General features: G+C 41.8%; 1 protein-coding gene across 3 annotated transcripts in view; it reads right to left on the reverse strand.

Moving 5' to 3' along the window:
• Positions 1–216: 216 nt before the first annotated feature.
• Positions 217–21,788, reverse strand: part of slc8a2a (solute carrier family 8 member 2a) — an 80,317-nt gene continuing 58,745 nt past the window's right edge. For 2 of the 3 annotated variants that reach the window (XM_061248273.1, XM_061248271.1), the window contains exons 9-12: positions 6,655–6,754; positions 1,478–1,480; positions 880–1,152; positions 217–593 (exon numbers count right to left, since the gene is read on the reverse strand). In XM_061248273.1, the coding sequence (XP_061104257.1) occupies positions 217–593; positions 880–1,152; positions 1,478–1,480; positions 6,655–6,754 (753 nt within the window). The remainder of the gene's footprint in view (positions 594–879; positions 1,153–1,477; positions 1,481–6,654; positions 6,755–21,788) is intronic. The other variant, XM_061248272.1, reaches the window with a different exon arrangement.

The following is a 21,788-nucleotide window of genomic DNA, read 5'->3' on the forward strand; positions in this document are numbered from 1 at the left end:
ATAGTTTCTCTTATTTCCACATTATCGGAATCTATAGTTAGAGAGGTGTTGCAGATATGCAATAATGCAGTGAAGTCCATATGTGCATTTGAATATGTGGCACAATTTGGCTCTGTATGACCCTGTTTAACAACTCTGTTGTTTGACCCTGTTTAATAGCTGTGTGGCCCTGTTTAATAGCCCTGTGTGGCCTTCTTTAACAAACTGATGGCCTGTTTAGAAGGCCTGTATGTGACAGTATGCCTCGAGGCTGGAGAACAGGATGTACAGCAGCCACAGGCCCAAGAACAGCAGAGTTGTGAGCAGCTTAGCAGCACGAGGGCCACCGAGCTCCCCACCAATGGCAGGCCGACGACGGAGCAGCAGCACACCCATACTAAGGAAGGCGAATACTGTGTAGAGGGTGACGGAGAAGGCCAGTGATCCGGGGTCCACATGGAAACTCTGTCCCTGCACCTCCCAGTATACTGCTGCCACGGACCACGCCACCCCAATACCCAGGAACACATTCACTGCATTACTGCCTGTCACATTCCCCACTGATGCGTCTGCATACTTGTCCTGAATGGCTGCCACCTTGCTGGCAAAAGTGTCTGACGTGGAGTGGGGCATGGGGAAAAGGGAGAGAGAGAGAAAGTTTAGTAGAGCAGAACTATTTCTCATTTTTCCAATGCACTCGAATAGCTGCTTAGTTTCTAGTGGTTTGTATCGTTTGTATCATCATCCACAGTAAAAGAGGTCAACATGTGCATGTTCAAAATTCAGTACAGAAATGGCTCAAACCACATTTATCATGACGGACACATTTTTGTACAGTAAACAATATAGTAATCAGGATATAATTCATTTGTAAACAGCAGAACTGATCTTTTGTCTTACCAGGAACAGAGGTGCCCAAGGCCACAAAGACCACTGCAGTCACACTGTCACGCAGACCCACAGTGCAGCCAAAATGCGAGGCCAAGTCCCCAATTACTGCAGTGAGGATGCCGATCACAATAATTGACACCATAAAGCATGCCCAGCCATTCCAGTATCCCGTGGGTGGCACACAGGCAAACAGAAGCTTCCAGAAAAGTGTTAAAAAGTGCATGACATAGTCAAAGCAGGAAGGAACCTGCACCTCTTCCTCCTCTTCCATGTCACCATCCCCTAGGTGAGATGGAACAGATACACAAAGAAAGCACAAAGTTACATAAACACACACATAATGTGTCAATAGTAGTAACAAATAATTTCCACCAACTATATCATACCAAAAAAAGAGCATTTTATCAAAAGAGAGAATGTTGTGTTTCTCAAAAAACAGCCTTGCTGAAAATTCCAGCTTGAACCAGTCTAAACAGGTCAAGCTGATTTAAGCTGTCAAGTTGCTGGTCAACCAATGGTTCACCTGGTGACCAGCCTAGTCAGCTAGTCCACCAGATTGGCCAACAATTTACTGTACCAGCTTAACCAGCTTTGACCAGCCACAGACCAGCTAGGACCCACTAGAAGTGTCAAAAACACACATCATATACCATTTTAAACCATCTTAGAAGCTGATCTTAGCTGAAATTTCCGGTAGGGAGGTACATTTACCACATTAGAAACATTTATTAGAAACAGATATATTTAACAGAAATGGTGTGACATAAAACTGGAGGCAAAGTTATAAAATTGTAGGAGAGATGTTACTGTCTGGGATTATCAAGAAGCGATATATTTTCACAGGAAGCTGAGGACAGAAAGCACCTGACCATGTTCTGGAATTGTACAGGAATGGCATGTGAATCTTCTGAGCTCTGGCTCCAGTAAATTGCACAAACTGATAAGGAAGTGTCTGGGCCGTAGTAACTGACTCGTTAGCCTTACCAAAGAAATCGGCTTGGTGAATATGCGCTCTTTCTGAAGTAGGCTATGCCATGCCCCAAATGTTCTAATATGCTAAAGCAATAAATGTACATGTAATGTAAAGAGAGGCCAGACATATAAACAACAGTCTAAGCAGGCTATGCCCTATTTATAGCAAACTTTTAGACTTGTAGGCTGCACCCTATTCATAGCAAACTTTTTGTTTTATGGAATTTATATTAAACTCCACTGAAGCATTAATTAAACAGGATTGGCAAACATCAGCCATTTTAAGGTTGAATCCTGTTGCGTTTTTATAAGATATGAATAATTATAATATTCAATTGGCTTATCACAATAATTTTGCTACTCAAAATCTAAATAAAATATAAATTACTGGAATAATAAACTGCTGACACCACTCGTGAAGTTTGTTCAGCTCCTACGAAAAAACTGACATCCAAAAACTTTGATAAATCCCACATCATTTGTGCAAATGCATTTCCAAAGGACTTATGGTGAATTTTGTTTGGCTCACGTTTGATAAATGAGGCCCAATGAATTCCTTGGAACTCCTTCGAAGGAAATCCTCAATTTAGACAATTTCAAAATGTAGATAATAGCATTTATATGTAAAAATACTTTTGCAGAACAATGATAATTCCTCAAGATAAATATATCATACATACATAAATCAGTTAACATTGGACATTCTCAGCATTTATCAGAGTAAGCACATTTTTAGAATGAGAAACTATTATGCATTTGGTCTGCTGGACCATTGTTGTGAAAAGGACATTGACATTACCTTATTTCTTGTTGTATGTGGATTTCCAAAATGCAGAGACGTGAGGTTCCCCCCATGCTTACAACACCCACATGTTACAAAACAAGGAACTGATTAAAGCAATGGCATTTTAAAATAGGTTATACAGATGGAACAGTAAGTTTTAACGCTTTAAAATGGTATATACTGTTACCATAGTGATTTAAAATGCCACCCTGAAAAAAGGAATGAATGCAAAAAGATTTAAGGGATTAATATGGGAACCAGATGCAAGCACTGTTGGCTGCCTAACATACCACCTGACCACCTGACAATGTTCTCACATTGTGTGTGTAACAGCTGATTCTGAATTAATAGGCCTTGGAAGTCAGACATGACACAGAGCAAAACCTTTGCCTTTGACAATTTTGCCATGGGAAAAATGAATGGAGTTCACATAATTGTCTGTGATTAAAATTGCCATTTCAGACGAGGTCGTTTTTATCTGCACATTTCTCTAGTGGCCCTTTAAGGCCCAATGTACAGATTTACGGAGTGTCCCGACCTTTAATTGCCCCTACCATTACATTGTAATAGGCCAATAGATTATAGACTCAGTAAGCACTTTATTAGGTACGTATTAGACTTAAGTTTTAGACTTCTACTGCTGTAGCCTATCCATTTAGAGTTATCATGCATTGTGTGTTCAGAGATGCCCTTCTGCATACCACTGTTGTAATGTGTGGTTATTTGCTTTACTGTCACCTTCAACCAGTCTGGCCTTTCTCCTCTGATGCCTCTCATTAACAAGGCGTTTCTTTCTGTAGAACTGCTGCTCATGGGATTTTTTTTTCTTTTCTGCACCATTCTTTGCAAACTCTAGAGACTAGTGTGTGTGAAAATCCCAGGAGATCAGCAGTTTCTGAGATACTCAAACCACTAGTCTGCCACCAACAATCATTTCAAGGTCAAAGACACTTTTTTCCCCATATGCATTGCACTGCTGCCACACAATTGACTGATTAGATAATCACATTTGTTCTCCTCTCCGGATAGAGCCAATCAATTGCGCAGATCACTGCCTCATTCACAGATCTCACTTCTTGTCAGTTCTAGCGAGATTCTTCTAGTGATCTGAACAGTGTACTGTTAGCAGTTATGTTATTTCGCTCAAGCGCATGAAATTACTTTTCTTTTAGTAAACATAGGTCTATATTTGTTGGAATCTACATCCACACAAAAATGCAAAACACAAACAAACAGTTAAAAGGCTAACTTTTGAAATAAGATAAAAAATAAAGAACATAAAAATCTGATTCCTAAAAGACTCAATAAAACTAAATTGACTAATAAAATAATTTAAGAATAAATGATTACAAAAGAATATGGATGCACTAACTAAAAGCTAATGCTAAAAAGGTAAGTATTTTTTTTTAAAGTGTCTACAGATGCAGAGCCTTGCAGTCCATCTGGCAATCTATTCCAAAGGCTAGGGCTACAGAAACTGAATGCCCCCTCACTTCTCTTAGCCTCAACACTTGGAACAGTCAAAAGGCAGATTCCAGAGGACCTCATCTGCTAAATATGCGGCTGTAGGCTAAAACAGTTAGTTACTGCCCAAATATCAGGTTCTGTGTCTTTCTGTTATTCTGTTCCCTACCCAAGTTCTAGCTTCCCCGTACCTGTGCCCTGTTATTGAGACACCGTTTCTCAACCAGCATCTGCAGTGCAAATAAAAGAGTCAAATAAACAAAACTGTGAGATCCGTTATCAAGCAAATGTATTTTATTTATTGTGAGGGCTAAAGATGGTGTAGTGGTTAATGTTACCGTTTTTCGTGTGGAAGCCTCAGGTTCAAATCAGACCTTTCTACAGTTATTTAACACCTTATTTCCGGTTTAAACATTTATTATTATTGTTATATTTGTGTAATTGGCCATGATTCGCACACAAAATAAACGTAAGAATTTAGAAATGTTATGGGTGTGGAGTGTAACTCCAATGATTTCTACTGGAGAGTTCCGTCTTCTACTGCAGACGGAAGGTTAAAAACAAGATTTATTATACTTACTAAAACACAAGTTAAGAACAGATTAAAATGTCTCAGTGTTAAAAGAGTCCATGTCAAATCCAGCGAGCTAAGAGTCCCGTTCCGGGCTCCGCCTCCCTCCCTCGGCCTCACTCGCGTTTCCTGCGGGATGTCAGCTGTTCTCCCGGTTCTTGCACTCTTGCGACCAGGCCGTAGGCTTGCAAACCGTAGCCGGTTTCAAGCCAATTTTCTGCTGTCTGTCTCATAGGGTCTGTCTTTGCCAAAGTGCCCCATGGTTGAGGTAGTAGTACCGGCAAGAATTTCAATCCACTTTCACCCCTGATTCATACTAAAATCAAAACTTTAAAGTCAAGTAATTTATTCTCCACATCCTCTAATTTCACTCAAAGGCCTTTTTGCCCCGAAAATGAGGAAATTCCTATCCTGTTACATAGCCTACGCATGGCAAATTAGAAAAGAAAAGTGTGGATTCAGCCCGCAATTAGTATTATAATCGCGTTCTGGCGCCTCATTTCCCCGCGCGTTATTCTCAGTGTTGTTTTATTGTAGGACGCCACTCAGAACTTCATCTGGGAGCATGTAATTATGTGGAACAATCGATTAGCTTGTCGATTGTTTTGAATCCAGCACTGAGGGGGTGGACAGCTCCCATTAAGAACGTTCTTTCAACCCTTCTTAAGCGCAGTCTTAAGAACGCCACTAAGAAGGTGTTCGGGAAACACTCGTAACTTAAGGATCCTTCTTAGCCGAACCCTTCTTAAGAGCGTTCTTAACTCCTTAAGAACGTTCGCTATCGGGAAACGCGGCCACTATCATTTTCAACTGGGAAATTCCAACCTTGCAAATCTATGCGTAAATGGTTAACACTCATCATAGTGTAGGTTAGCTACTGCGCTACCATGTATGAATTCACGATAATTTAACTAAAAACAAGATATTTCAAGAAAAGGCTAGAAATAGTAGGCCTAGGAAAATTAATTCCATCGCACCAGCAAGGGTAGGCTCACAACAGCTGTGGAGTACAACAGCTGTGGAGTGCTGACATTTGCCACCTGGTGGTGGTTGTGTGAAAAGCAAACCCTAAACTGGCAACACTTTACAATAAGGTTACATGAATTGGCATGAAATAATGTAGTTGTTAATATTTAACTATTGAAAAGTTAAGCTGTTCATCATTAATGCATGCTAACAACTACATTAGTTCATGCCAATTCATATTGGAAAGAGAAAACCAGTTAATGTCTCTGTTAATGCTTTACTAATTATACGTTTATCCTATGGTTTGCTAATATAAAGATATTAATGTAAAGAATACATTAGTTAGGAGTTAAGAAATAAATTAACTAATGAGAACTTAATTCCATGCTTAATTAATGCATTTGTAAATCATGAATTCTTGTTAACCTCTGGGATCGGGAGTGTCGCCAGTAACACTGACGAGATCAGATCAACTTTCCTTTCTATTTGCATGATTCATTTTGTGAGATTTTACCATACATATGCAACAGACATATTGACAGAAACCTTTAGAATCTTGACTTCCCAATGCACCAATTGGCACATAACATGAATTGTTTTAAAACGTTTTTAAATAAGACCACTGCGATTTCTTAATCTTAACTAATTGATATGTGTCAAGACTATGGGCTGGATGAACCATGCACAGACTCAAGGATAACAAGAAGCAGGTTTAATCCACCTGTCAACAGGGGTTGGAGAGGTGATATTGTGATGGCCTGTTAATGAAGAGCGAGTGGCTCAGAGGACACGCTAATCAGTTGGGGATTCTGTACAGCATGCAATAAAAAGAAACACAATCACATACTGGGCATGAGCCTGCTGCATATTTATGAAATAATCTGTCTCTCAGGAAGATAAACACTTTGTATGTTACCTTACTTTATGGCTTTGAAATAATACTCCATTAATGTTATGCTAGAATGGACCACTTAAGAGCATTAACAAGGCTCTGACATACACACACGCACCCATCCAACCAGCTAACCTGCACTGATGGTCACCGCTTCAACAAACTGCTCTCTCCAGGAGTACGTCCCAATCACTTGTGCCAGGTTAGTCTTCTTTAGCAGCTTGTCTACTGTGCTCTGCCAGTTACAGGGAACACTATTAGCTTATGGTAGCCTATTCTATTGGTCTGTATTTACTTCTCATCATAGAAACAGTTGGTAAGCAGTTGGTGTGTAACCTGAAAAGAAAGTGACCGGGTTTTGGGGAGATTATTTTCCAAAGCCAATAGTATGGTTATTCCCCATATGTGACGCAATGCGGTAAATGGCGTATGACCTTTAAGGGACAGAAGTGCAATTTGCGGGGGTCCTGCGGGTTATTTGCATAAGCATAGAGTCAACTCACCATGTTCTGAACAGAACACGGGGAGGCAATCGCTAGTTAACATCCGTACAATGGTAGTTTTTCTCCAGGAATGTGGAGTATGATTATGGTTGCTTATTGACCATCGCATGCACTAAAACACTCTGATTGATGTGAATTGTACCAATATTCATAGAGAAAACATCAAATAACTACACAATGTCCCTGGATTTGGAAGACTGAGTAAGCTCACGATGGTCTGAACACCTATTCACTCTGTTATGCAGGCTGAGCCCTATTAACATGCCCGGTTCATAGTCTCTCATTAGCAACCGCTTCCCTATCACAATGTTACAGTGGATCACTATTACTCTGTCACTTTATGCTGAAATCCCGTAAGGAATTAGACAAAAGCAGATCTGGAAGTATTTTCTTTATTTATTCATCATGAAAGTTGCACTGTTCGGAATCAACCCTCTAAATACAGTAAATCCTCAAATTGTGTCCGGGATTCTATTTGAAGCCGGGCCTCGGATAATAGCCGGGGGTGTGGCCGATTCGGACAAATAAAGGCCGGCCCCCAAATACAAGCCGGGGTAATATTGCCTACCAGTAGGGCTATCAGTCCATGAGCACTAGAAGACATTGTTTCGATTTAACTCAATGAAATTAAAGAGCTCTTCTTAATATTTTATATTGTTGGTTGGTTTAATACTGTTGCCAATGAAAAGTCGTTGTCCTACACCATGGGTCTCCAACACGTTGCTCTCAAGCTACCAGTCGCTTGCCACCCCTTCTGAGTAGCTTGCCAAAGGCTGAAGCAGTATACATTTAAACACAATTGTTGCCGCAAGGCATTCCAGCCTACGAATTTAATAAAAAGTAAATCAGGCAAAATTAAAAATTAACTCAATTTAGGCTACTTGGCTACGCAATAAGGTTTCCATGTATTTACAGCACAGCGCATGTTCAATGAATGAATGAAAGCGGCTGCCTTGGCTCGCAATAAACAGACGGTGGAAATCCCGACACTCTTTCAACTACATAAAACTTAACAGTGAACCATCAAATAACCCCCAGATTTCAGTGCCCACCAGTAAAGTAAATTAAATCCCAAACCAAAGCGAAAATCTTTTGATAGCCTACCGGTATGCTGCTCCAAACAAAACGCATGTCTCACAATAAAACGCACTTCAGGAAAAAAAGATCCTTAACTTGCTGTTATCTACGCTAATTTGTTATTGTTCATGAAGGCGTGTCTGGCAAGTTGTTATTTTATGGATTCTGGACTTGCATGTGATTTATTGTGTTTGAGAATATTTGCAAGAAACTAAGTCTGTTAAGACTGACACTGTGAATTACCAAACGGTAATGGTAGCCTACACTAATTGATTTCCGAACGGTTACAGGAAGTGTTGAACAGTTTTGGCCCACTGTAAGTGTAGCCTTTTACTTTATTTCTAAGAATAAAATTCTACAACAGAAGCCTAATAAGAAATGAAGGCCTGCCTCGAATACAAGCCTGCCCCAAATAAAGGCCTGTGCTTTGTGCAGCCTAAGTAAATAAATAAAATACTCACAAGCCACCGGCTGAGCGCCACTGTGTTGGAGTTCCACCCGGGGAACGAGAGGGTCGCTTCTCTGCGACTACGTGTCGCTGGGGGGAAGGCTCTGACTGTCATTTGTGCGTATGCACCAAATGGCAGTTCAGAGTATCCGGCCTTCTTGGAGTCACTGGGTGGCATCCTGGAAAGGGTGCCACCCGGAGACTCCATAGTTCTGCTGGGCGACTTCAACGCTCACGTGGGCAATGACGGAGAAACCTGGAGGGGGGTGATTGGGAGGAACGGCCTGCCTGATCTGAACCCAAGCGGTGTTTTGTTATTGGACTTCTGTGCTGGCCATGGATTGTCAATAACAAATACCATGTTCGAGCATAGGGTAGCTCATAAGTGTACTTGGTACCAGAGCACCTTAGGCCAAAGATCGATGATCGACTTTGTGGTCGTATCATCAGACCTGCGGCCGTATGTCTTGGACACTCGGGTGAAGAGAGGAGCAGAGCTGTCAACTGATCACCACCTGGTGGTGAGTTGGATCAAGTGGCCGGGGAGGCTGCCTGACAGACCCGGTAAACCCAAACGTGTAGTGAGGGTGAACTGGGAACGTCTGGCGGAGGCCCCTGTTCGCAAGGTCTTCAACTCCCACCTCCGGAAGAACTTCTCACGCATCCCGGGGGAAGCTGGGGACATGGAGTCCGAGTGGGCCATGTTCAAAGCCTCCATTGCAGAGGCGGCAAGCAGGAGCTGTGGTCAGAAGGTCATCGGTGCCTGTCGGGGTGGCAACCCAAGAACCCGCTGGTGGACACCAGCGGTGAGGGAGGCCGTCAAGCTGAAGAAGGAGGCCTTTCGGGCTTGGCTGGCCCGGGGGTCCCCTGAAGCAGCAGACAGGTACCGGGTGGCCAGAAGGGCTGCAGCTTCGGCAGTCGCTGAAGCAAAAACCCGGGTATGGGAGGAGTTCGGGGAGGCTATGGAGAAGGACTTTCGGTTGGCCTCGAGGAAGTTCTGGCAAACCATCCGACGACTCAGAAAGGGAAAGCAGGGCTTGTCTCAGGCTGTTTTCAGCAGGGGAGGAGAACTGCTGACCCGGACTGGGGATATTGTCGGGCGGTGGAAAGAGCACTTCGAGGAGCTCCTGAACCCGAACAACACGTCCTCTGTGGAAGAGGCAGAGCCTGAAGACTCGGGGGAATCTGCACCTATATCCCTGGCGGAAGTTGCTGAGGTAGTCAAAAAGCTCCTCAGTGGCAAGTCGCCGGGTGTAGATGAGATTCGCCCTGAGATGCTGAAGGCTCTGGACATTGTTGGGCTGTCTTGGCTGACACGCCTCTTCAGTGTCGCGTGGAGATCGGGGACAGTACCTATAGAGTGGCAGACCGGGGTGGTGGTCCCCATTTTCAAGAAGGGGGATCGGAGGGTGTGCTCCAATTACCGGGGTATCACACTCCTCAGCCTCCCTGGGAAAGCTTACTCTAGGGTACTGGAAAGGAGGCTCCGACCGACGGTCGAACCTCGGATTCAGGAGGAGCAATGTGGCTTCCGTCCTGGCCGTGGAACAGTGGACCAGCTCTTTACCTTGGCAGGGTTGCTGGCGGGGTCATGGGAGTTTGCCCATCCAGTCCACATGTGCTTTGTGGACTTGGAGAAGGCTTTCGACCGTGTCCCCCGGGGAACCCTGTGGGGTGTACTGCGGGAGTATGGGGTACCGGGGCCGTTGTTACGAGCCATCAGGTCCCTGTATAACCAAAGTGAGAGCTGTGTCCGCATTCTCGGCACAAAGTCAAGCACGTTTCCGGTGGGTGTTGGACTCCGCCAAGGTTGCCCCTTGTCACCGGTCCTGTTTGTGGTATTCATGGACAGGATCTCAAGGCGCAGCCGAGGTGAGGAGAGTGTCCGGTTTGGTGACCTCAGAATCGCATCTCTGCTTTTTGCGGATGATGTGGTTCTGCTGGCTTCATCGGACCGTGACCTTCAGCACGCACTGGAGCGGTTTGCAGCCGAGTGTGAAGCGGCCGGGATGAGAGTCAGCACCTCCAAGTCCGAGGCCATGGTTCTCTGCCGGAAAACGGTGGATTGCTCCCTCCGGGTTGGGAACGAGTCTTTGCCCCAAGTGAAGGAGTTCAAGTATCTCGGGGTCTTGTTCACGAGTGAGGGTAGAAGGGAGCGTGAGATCGACAGGCGGATCGGTGCAGCGTCAGCAGTAATGCGGGCGTTGCACCGGACCGTTGTGGTGAAGAACGATTTACTGGTCGATCTACGTCCCAACCCTCACCTATGGTCACGAGCTTTGGGTAGTGACCGAAAGAACGAGATCGCGTATACAAGCGGCCGAAATGAGCTTCCTCCGTAGGGTGGCCGGGCTCAGCCTTAGAGATAGGGTGAGGAGCTCGGACATCCGGAGGGAGCTCGGAGTAGAGCCGCTGCTCCTTCGCGTCGAAAGGAGCCAATTGAGGTGGTTCGGGCATCTCATCAGGATGCCTCCCGAAGTTCAACTACAAGCAATACCGAAATTGAAACAAGTGTGCCCTTAAATTATGTAATTCTAAAACTGCCTACTATCAAAATTTATAAGCAATGCAGCTTCAAACCCCAAAACCCTTTGGAATACATCTGATTAAAGGAAGCAAAAAGAAACAAACCAATATTGAATTACTCTCAGACGGTGCTCTACTAATAGAACCCCTATTAGTTGCCCAGTTTCATCTGTTTCATCAGTCCAACACCCCAGAAACTCATAATTCAGCCCAAATTTTCAACTCCCATTCATTTTGCTTTTCTGAAGTCTCCCATGAATTCATTATAAATACAATACACTCCCAAGAATTGTCTCTTTCCTTTACTTGTTCTTTCTCTGTCTTCAATGAAAGTCTATAGCTGGTAGTTCCGCCAGTGTCACCTGCTTACCCCCAATGTATACTTCTCTCTTTCTTTACTCTTTTTATCTTGTGGGTTTTTAGTTTTCTTTTCTCTATATTTTGTGTTTAGCTGCAGGACAGGAGACCCACTTTATAATCCATTTATAAACTGAGTTGGCCCTAGGTTTATAAGTACTTTGTGTACTCTTGTAACAACTTTGCACATTACTTTTTCCTGTACAAATAAATGAAATGAAATGAAATGGTGAGCTAACGTGGCGTTCGAAATAGTGAGTTTACGTTACGCATTTAAATGTTTTCATTTTTCATTAAAAATTCACGTTTCCTTCCTTCTGTTTTCATAAAAACTTTGTACAAGTTACATACGGGGAAGTTGTGTATTTATTTGTCATTTTCTCTATGTATTTAAGTGTCTGGGATAGCCAAAAAGCAACCATAATCGTAAACCACATTCCTCAGTAAAAAAATTACCATTGACCGGACGTTAACTTCTGGGGGCAGTGGTCGCTTCTCTGTGTTAAGTTCGGAAAACACGGCAGTGAGACTACATTAACCTGTCCATCCATATTTTAAAAACACATGTATTTAGGAAAAGCCATGGAGGGAGGAGGTTATTGCAGTCTTGGTGCTGCAATCCATATAATTAATGTAGATGAAAAGAAACAATGGGCTAGGTATTGTAACCGAAATCATTTTTGTCATGGAGGCAGCAGCCTAACTTGGACTCACTGTGTTCTGAACAGAATACATAGAAGCAAAATAAACTGATGAGTAGATGGCATCATTTACTTATTTTTTTAAAGCGAATATATTATAGAGTTAAATGCATGCCACCTTTCATGGTTTAGAGTGTATCCACTTTTAGAAAGACCGTGACTGGTGGTTGATATACATCCCATGTGCTGCCGCTAACAGGACGACATCCGATATTTCACATTACGACAAAAATATAAAGGAAAATTTTTATAATTTCTGGAGGATAACAAGGGCATTTTCTTCAACATAATTAGGTACAGTGTGTTCCCAATACTGTAGACAGCTATTTGTGACAGGATGCACAAATGAAGAGCTCAACAGCAACAGACAATTATTTCTTGCAGTCACTGGCTTAATGGTATGGGTGATGTAAACTCACTGTGTCCCGAACACCAAGTTTGCACATTATGTTCCAAACAGTTCCAACTTTCATGATGAATAAATAAAAAAATACTTCCACATCAGCTTTGGTTTTTGTGTGTCCTAACATTTTAATAAAAACTTGGTATGAGACACATAGGCTACGCAATCAATTTTAGCATACAGTAACGGTGATGGTAATGGTGATCCACTGTGACATTGTGCTGGGGAAGCTGTTGCTAACGAGAGACCACAAACAGAGCAAACTTATACAACTCAGCCTGCATAAGAGTGAATAGTATAGAAAATATGGTCTTCCGAACACAGGAACGTTGTGCAATTATTTGGCAATATTAGTCCAATTCGCATCAATGAAAGTGTTTTAGTGTCTGGGATAGTCAATAAGCAACAATAATCAAACCACATTCCTCAGGAGAAAATCTACCATTGTACTGACGTTAACTTCTGGTGGAAGCGGCCGCTTACCCGTGTTCTGTTTGGAACATGGTGACTTTACGTTAGCCCTATCTGGAAGGAATGTTTTGACAGCAGTCACTAGAGGCTTAAGAACGATCAATAAACATATGCATAATTTTCGTCACCACTTAATTTGCAAAGCTACAGCTGATGCACCAGCAAAGGAGAATGTGGAGGACCTACAGGACCAGACTAAGGTAGATTTAATATTTGTAAATTGTTTTCATATTTTCTCATCATGACACATAATGGATTTATAGCCAAATGATACATGAGTATTTCCCAATCTGCACTTATCGAATTTTTGACCAAAATCGAATCTGACACAGTTTAATTATTCTGTATTATTCTGCGTCACATATATAAATATATACAATGTATGTATAGGAAAAGACTAATGGCTGTCATCTTTGCCAGGGGTGATGGCACAAAGAATTCAACCAGGGATGCCAATAATAGTGAAAACCTGCTTTTCTGTGGAAATACATTTGTTCATCGAAAAAATATTTGAATCATTAATAAAGCACACTGCACATGTTACTACACAAATAGAGTTGATGTCAATAACTACTATTTTTTAGTTTACAGTATTGTATTTTTGTGCACATTTATCAAGAATGCCAATAATTCTGGACCAGAATATATATACACAAATAACACAGAGGCATTACAGAGCATTCAGTGCAGCACAGATGCATTACACAATATCTGAAAAAATGATATTCTTTTCACACAGCCTGATAACATTGTACAGTGGTTTCGTGTTTCATTTTGTGCTGCCACCTTGAAAGATTTTCTGGGCGGCTGCAATTTGCTTTTTTTTTTGTTTTGTTTTTCCACAGTACTGGAAAAACAAATTTGTTGTTTGCACAACAATCACCAGGTAGCAAATGTGAGCACTCTAATCCATCACTGTCTGAAGTACTTGCAGTGACAATCGAGGGCAGCAGAGTCCTTTTTCAAGGAGATAATTGCAATATAGAGCTGAAACATCTGTTTCTGGAAGCGAATACCAGATATTTGCCATAGGGAATTCAATTAGTCAGGAGACACAATTATTTTCATGTGGCTAAGCAAGTGTAATATCAAGGCTGAACTGGACGTACAGACTGTTCTGCTTGGAGTTTAAAAAATATGAATCTAGCCGTTGTAAATGTTATAATACTTCAGGGCAGGGTATTTATTTTCAAGTCTAACTTGGATCAGGATCTAAAATCAGACAGGCTGAAGGTTGGTATTAGGCTACACCTAACACCAATGGGTGGATGAATCTATGTCAAGAACATAGATAACAAAGAAATGGAGCCTTATATGGGGTGGGGGTATGCTGGCAACGGTACTGTTTTGGGATTTTGACACCTGTCACACGTCATTTATGTCCGTGGTCAAATTTCACAATAGGTGAGCACAAGCTTTTAAGAAGTACACTCAGGAGGCTAAAACCTCCTAAATCTGGAACATGGACTAAAGTAAAAAAATAGGCTAGCTGTCCCGGATATTACTCATTGCAGTTATCCAACTATATTTATGCTTATATTTATTTATAATTATGCATTTTAACAGTAGCCCATTGCCAAATGCTGGAAGACAATGTAGCCTAAGTATGACAATACAGACCATATATTATTAATTAAATTGCAATGTATTTATCTGTATGATGTGGAGTTTGCCTATTTAATAGTCATATTATTGATTCCATCTATAATCAAAACATAAGCAACATGTTCATTGTTTACTTGATTGTTTACAATCATTGTTGTCCGTTTCGCCGTTGTATACTTCTACAAAAGTATAAGTTTTGTATAGGCTCTCTCAAACACGATGAGCCCAACTACGAGTGTCTCTGACCAGTATTTGTAATGTAGTTGCAGAGAAAATGCGTTACCCCCATCCATGTGTAAGACAATTCTGTATAATTTCAGCTCATCAAAGAACTGACTACAGGCATGTTATTGAAGTGACAAATAAAATGCATTTCCACTAATGACTTGCATAAAACACCAGATCATTTTTTCACCTGCGTAATGAAAACATAGCATTTTCAATATGCACGCTGAGAGTGTTGCACTTTGGCTAAAACAGTTCTTGAGATTTTATGCCAAAAAAGGTTGACATTTTACAACAACACCAACATCTAAATATAGCTCTTGGAGGAGCTCCAAGGAATCGCTCATCTGAGTGAATATTTTGGAATATTCAAAAAAAGCAATTCAGAATGCAAATTTTTGGTGATATTATCTTCAAATTTGAATCTAGTGTTGTGACTTGGCTTCATTGTGTTTCTAAGTGCACCAGCCACAGCTACACTGATTTGTATCCAATTAAAAACAGCAACAACTTTTCTGTGAGGAAAAAAGCTTCCACTTTGTTTTAGTAATATCTAGAGTAATTCCGACTCTTGGAAAACAAACCCCAGAAGAAACTTTCAGAAGAGACCAGAATTATGCCTGTTGTCGAAAGTGTTCAAGAATAGTAACCATTTTATATTGGATATTTCATTTTCAAGCTTATGTCAAGAAAAGCGGCAATACTTAAGGGGTTAAATTACTGTATTGCTAAATAAATATCAAAGCACATCAAAATGTTGTACCTCAAAATTTTGTGATTGTGCCACCAGTTTAAATAGTGGCACCAGTGGAAAAAGGTAAATCTGGAGTAGCACAAACATTTCAGTAGTGACATGTTTTGGGAAACATCCCAGTAGGCATAACAGAGCGGTATGAATTACATGCACTAGGCTACCATGAAATTACAAAGGTAGGCTACAAATATTTGACTTAACAAGTCTCTTGTATTTATCTATAGTCGCATAGGGAAAATTAAGTAAATTGTGCAGGCAAGGGTGGGCTCACAGCAGCTTTGGAGTAGAGTGCTCGCATTTGCCACCTGGTGTTGGTTATGTGATATTTTTTCTTCTTTGTACAGGAAAAATGTACACCGATGAGTCAATATATTATGATCACACACAGAATCAACCTTTATTCGCTTTATCTCAGAACAACAGAGCCAAAACGTCATGAATGGTAAATGGCAGGCATTTATATAGCGCCTTTATCCAAAGCGCTGTACAATTGATGCTTCTCCATTCACCCATTCATACACACACTCTCACACTGACGGCGATTGGCTGTCATGCAAGGCCCGACCAGCTCATCAGGAGCATTTGGGGGTTAGGTGTCTTGCTCAGGGACGCTTCGACACAGCCCGGGCGGGGGATCGAACCGGCAACCTTCCGACTGCCAGACGACAGCTCTTACTGCCTGAGCCATGTCGTGACCATGACCACTCACAGATAATCAACATGTATTGGCTTTATCTCATAACAATGTGTATGAGGCTGCATAGGCACAGACCAGTCAGAGTGACCATTCTAACGGTTCAAAGCGCCCAAGCATGGTCCCCTTTTCTTTTACATAATGTGGACGGCCAGGTATTTTTTTACCGTTTACCTGGAGAAAAGATGCCACCAGGATGCACTGTGGGAAAAAGACAAGCCGCCGGAGGGAGTGTGATGCTCTGGGCAATGTTCTGCTGGTACACCTCTGGGCATTCATGTGGACATCAATGTGACACGACACCTACCTAAACATCGTTGTGGACCAGGTAGACCCCTTCATGGCAACGGTATTCCCCTATGGCAATGGCTTTTTTCAGCAGGATAATACGCCCTGCCACACTGCATACATTGGACCTCATTTATGAAATGTGAGCCAAATGAAATTCCAACGTAAATCCATTTGCACAAATGATGTGGGATTTATCAAAGTTTTCGGATGTCAATTTTTTCGTAGCCGAACGAACTTCACGAGTGGTCTCAGCTGTTTGCATAGTGAGCGGAAATGCAATTTTTATTTTATTATTCCATTAATTATTATTTTATTTTGATTCAGAGTGGCTAAATTATTTTAATATGCTAATTGGATATTACAATTATTCATATCATTTAAAAACGCAACACGATTCAACATTAAAATGGGTGATGTCTCTTTCCAGTAATCGTGATTAATTAAAGTGGAGTTATATATACAATAACGGCAAGTTCAAGTTACAGCTGCAAACATCATGGTAGGCCATAGAAGTGGCATGACATGTGGCTGATATGCTTCATTTGTTTATGAGGTTTTTTTTGGTGTCACGTTTTAACGTATCTCTTTAAAAAGCTGAAATTCCATATTTGGTGGTTTATGGGCGTCAATTTATGCTAATCACAAATTCTGTGAATGCCTTTGCTGTACGATTACTTGGTATTTATCAACATACACTAGTGGATATGAAAAAAAGCTGTGTTTATGCTTGTTTGATAAATCTGGCGTAAGTTGTTAGTTCGTTTCCAATCACACATACATTTGCACACAGATTTCCGAAAATATTTATAAATGAGGCCCATTGTTCAGGAATGGTTTCAGAAACATGACAAAGAATTCAATGTGTTTCCCTGGCCTCCAAATTCCCCAGGTCTCAATCCGATCAAGCATTTGCAGGATGCGCTGGAACAGGAAGTCCAATCCACGGCACCTCCACCTCACAATTTCCAGGACTTAAAGGATCTAGTGCCTCCATGCCTCGGGTGGGTCAGAGCTGTTTTCGCAGGACCAACAATATATTAGGCCATATAATGTCATAATGTTTTGGCTCATCGGTGTATATGGTCAATCAAGATAAGTGACAACTAATATTTTGCCAGCTAAAAGAGCAATGTTTTTTCCCCAATACAAATGATACTCCACCATGCTTCCCCATACTGTTGGAACCTCGCATGTATTTTTTCCCTGGTGGCGGCAGAGGAAAAACTTAAAATTAAACCCGAAACCACTGTATATGAGTGAAAAGGAGCCTTCTCTCCAAAAAGGCTGAAGCATTTGGTCTGTGAAGCAGGTCCAGACAAAGAGGGTTCAATCAAAGAGGGTTCAGTGAAAGATACCCTATTCAGTCACAGGTAAAATGCAGTGGGAGTGGGGCTTACCTGGTCAAGTATCCCATTGGGAGACATTCCTTGCAGTATCTGATGATCGAGAGACAGAGAGGGCGACAAATGACATCACTACTTCCCAGTGCAATTCTAAAGTGGCACTACAGTCATGAATAATGATTATATACATATACTAATAGATACCTAATAAAGTGCTCACTGAATTTATATGTGTACTGACATAAACAGTTAATCATAAGTGAATCTTGGTACGTACTGGTGTTAATGATGACGTCTATCTTAACAGATGATCCTGATGGACCTGTAGAATTTTTCATATTTAAAAAAAATAAAGACCACCCGCCATATTTCAAAATGCATGGCATCTAATCCTACATCAGTTTCACCCTTGTTCCCTCCATTGGAATTATATGGTAGGGGAGAGCTGGGTTGAAAGTAAAGCTTTTTTGTTTGATCCCATTTACTCCTAAATTAATAGAGATAGAGATCCCATATTTCCTGACACACAACTTGCTCACATCCTTCACGATGAACAACTGTAATTTACATTCTATGATATATGAGTTTAACATAAATAGGCCAGGAACGGACTGAGTGTAACACAGGAGTGGGTCGAAAGTAACAGTAAACTATGTGTGTCAGATCTGTGTTTTTTTGGGTTTGTAATTCTGTTTACTTTCAAAACACATACTATACGACATAATTTCATGCCTGTATTGATTCAATAAATGCTATAGGTTTGATTATATGCATATATATAATATATATATATAATATATATATATATATATTATATGCTGCGGTAGTTGTGATTGCGCAAGTGGTAGAGACAATCACCTTGTCGCTTTCTCCAGTTGCTCAAAATTACAATATCAAATACAAGCAATTTTCCTTGTAAACATGATTTAATAGCTTGTGATATTAAATAATATTATATTCTAGTCTATTTTGTTGTGTGTGTGTGTCTTGTGGTTAGAGGTTTGCCCCAAAATTCTCCATTGACTCTCACTTCAATACATCAACCCAGTGAGTCCCCATTGATTGTTGTATGATAACTTTCCCCATTCATTGTCAATGCTCCCTAGCAGCACAAAGTCAACATCACAGTGTGACTAATCAACCAACGGACGAACAGACGGAGACAAATCCATAATCCCCCCTTTTGTCGGATGCAAAAAGCAAACAAAACTTTAAGCTTCCTTATTAAATTTGAGATATGCTTGTTATAGGAAAGCTTATCCATCCATATGCCCAAGTACTTACCATCTTTGAATTACCACCATACGTTACATTACATTACATTATTGGCATTTGGCAGATGCTCTTATCCAGAGCGACGTACAACAAAGTGCATACCCATAACCAGGGGTAAGTGCGTTGAAAGGAAGTACAATTTCAATTGCTACCCGTACAACAAAGATAAGGACCAGGGCCTATTTTTATTTTATTTTTTATTTTTTTAAACAACAAATAAACAAACAACAAAGCAAGAGTGACCAAACTTAACTATCCAAATACTGCTTACCTAGCCAACTAAAAAATACCGAAACACAACGTAAATCACAAAGACAACAATTAAGGTTCACAGGGAGGTAGGGAGGGATGGGGAGAGGTGCTGCTTGAAGAGGTGCGTCTTCAGTTTGCACTTGAAGGTGGGGAGATATTCTACAGTTCTGACCTCAACGGGGAGTTCATTCCACCACCGTGGAGCCAGAACAGACAGTAGTCGTGAGCGTGAGGTTCGGAGAGGGGGAGGTGCCAAGCGGCCTGTGGAGGCTGAACGAAGAGGTCTGGCAGGGGTGTAGGGTCTGATGATTTTTTGTTGGTAAGCTGGGGAAGACCCCTTAACTGCTTGGAAGGCTAGCACCAATGTTTTGAATTTGATGCGAGCCATGACAGGCAGCCAGTGGAGGGAAGTAAGCAGGGGGGTGACATGTGAGTATTTGGGAAGGTTGAAGACCAGACAAGCTGCTGCATTCTGGATAAGTTGGAGGGGTCTGATGGCGGACGGTGGAAGGCCAGCCAAGAGGGAATTGCAGTAGTCCAGGCGGGACAGAACCATCGCTTGGACCAGGAGCTGGGTCGAGTAGGGGGTGAGAAAGGGGCAGATTCTCCGTATGTTGTATAGGAAGAACCTGCATGACCGGGTCACCGCCGCAATGTTCTCGGAAAGGGACAGTCTGCTGTCCATCACCACGCCGAGGTTCCTTGCACTGGGTGATGGCGTGAGTGTGGTATCCCCGAGGGAAATGGAGAGATCCAGATGGGGAGAAGTTTTAGCAGGGATGAATATCATTTCAGTCTTACCTGGGTTGAGCTTTAGATGGTGGTTGTCCATCCAGCTCTGGATGTCACTCAGGCAAGCAGAGATACGGGCAGAAACCTGTGTATCAGATGGTGGGAATGAGATGAAGAGTTGGGTATCGTCCGCATAGCAGTGGTAGGATAGCCCATGTGCAGTGATCACAGGGCCAAGGGAACAAGTATAAAGAGAAAAAAGAAGCGGGCCTAGGACTGAGCCCTGGGGAACTCCTGTGGCAAGGGGCCGAGGTGTCGATACCGTACCAGCCCAGGCAACCTGGAAGGAGCGACCAGAGAGGTAGGACTCAATCCAGTCCAGGGCTATGCCACAGATGCCTGTTGCTGACAGGGCGGACAGGAGGATGGAGTGATCCACAGTGTCGAAGGCAGTATGCCAGCCAGCCAGCTAGCATACGTATGTAAAAATACTAAAATACTAAAAAAGTAAGTAAAATTACGTAATTAAAATTACTAGAACTTTCTTTTCTTAGCATTCAGAGCCAATTAAGCAGAGCATCTTGTAAGAAATAGAATGCTGTTTGAAGCTCTTAGCTTGAGTTAGTGAGTTTTCATGTGTAAAAATGACAGTATCAGGTCAGTGTGCCAGTCATTTTATCTAGGTACACGTACAAGTAGTCAACAGCCAGTACACAGTGTATACATGAAAAATAACCATACTATGGGCATGTATAAAAGACCTGGGAGAGGAAAACATGTTAAGGGACATATGAAAACTGATGGAAAACAGAAAGAGCATGTTCATGCTCATATAAATTTGTTCCCAGTAGTCGATTACTGGCAAGCAACCACAAACAAGCAATACCTGGAACCAACCCTTAATTTGGCAAATATGTATAATCTGTATAAAGTGAGACGCCAGAAGAATGGAGACACAACAGTGAAAGAGTCCTATAATAGCTACATATTTAATACATAGTTTAATCTCAGCTTCCATGACAGGAATTCAGATAGGTGTCACCAGTGCGAGTCATGTGACACAGCAGTAAAGCAAGGCTTGGTCAGCCAGGAGTTCAGCCAGAGCTCCAGACTTATTAAGGATAAAGTTGGCATGTGCACAAAAACAGCACAGTGACAAAGAGAACAAAAACCAATTCACCAGCTCTTTTGATTTGGAAAATGTGATTTCAACCCCCTGTCTAGAAATTAGCGCAAAAACCATAGCAGGAAGAGGGTCAAGAACACCGGCACGTGACATAAATTGTGTGGCACAGTTGTGTGGCACAGAACCGCAACTCCATAATTGCACATCCACATAGAGAAGATCACAATTAAATATTTGACACCATGGTCCTCAGCTGTCCAATAGGTTGACAATATGTGTAGCCAGGGGTGTCATAGTGGGGGGAAAGGTGGAACTGATTGGGGGGCCCTGAGAAGTTGAATGTCTGTTTTTAACTAATTGAACTAAATTAATATTGACTGAATAAATAGGTTGAGAGACTGAATTAAAAAATAATTGTTTCTCCTGACTAATTTCCTTGTTGAACTCAATGAAAAAAATACTCAATGGAGAAGCAACCCTTGACAA

Source organism: Conger conger, chromosome 7, assembly GCF_963514075.1.
Source record: "Conger conger chromosome 7, fConCon1.1, whole genome shotgun sequence".
Taxonomy (NCBI): Eukaryota; Metazoa; Chordata; class Actinopteri; order Anguilliformes; family Congridae; genus Conger; species Conger conger.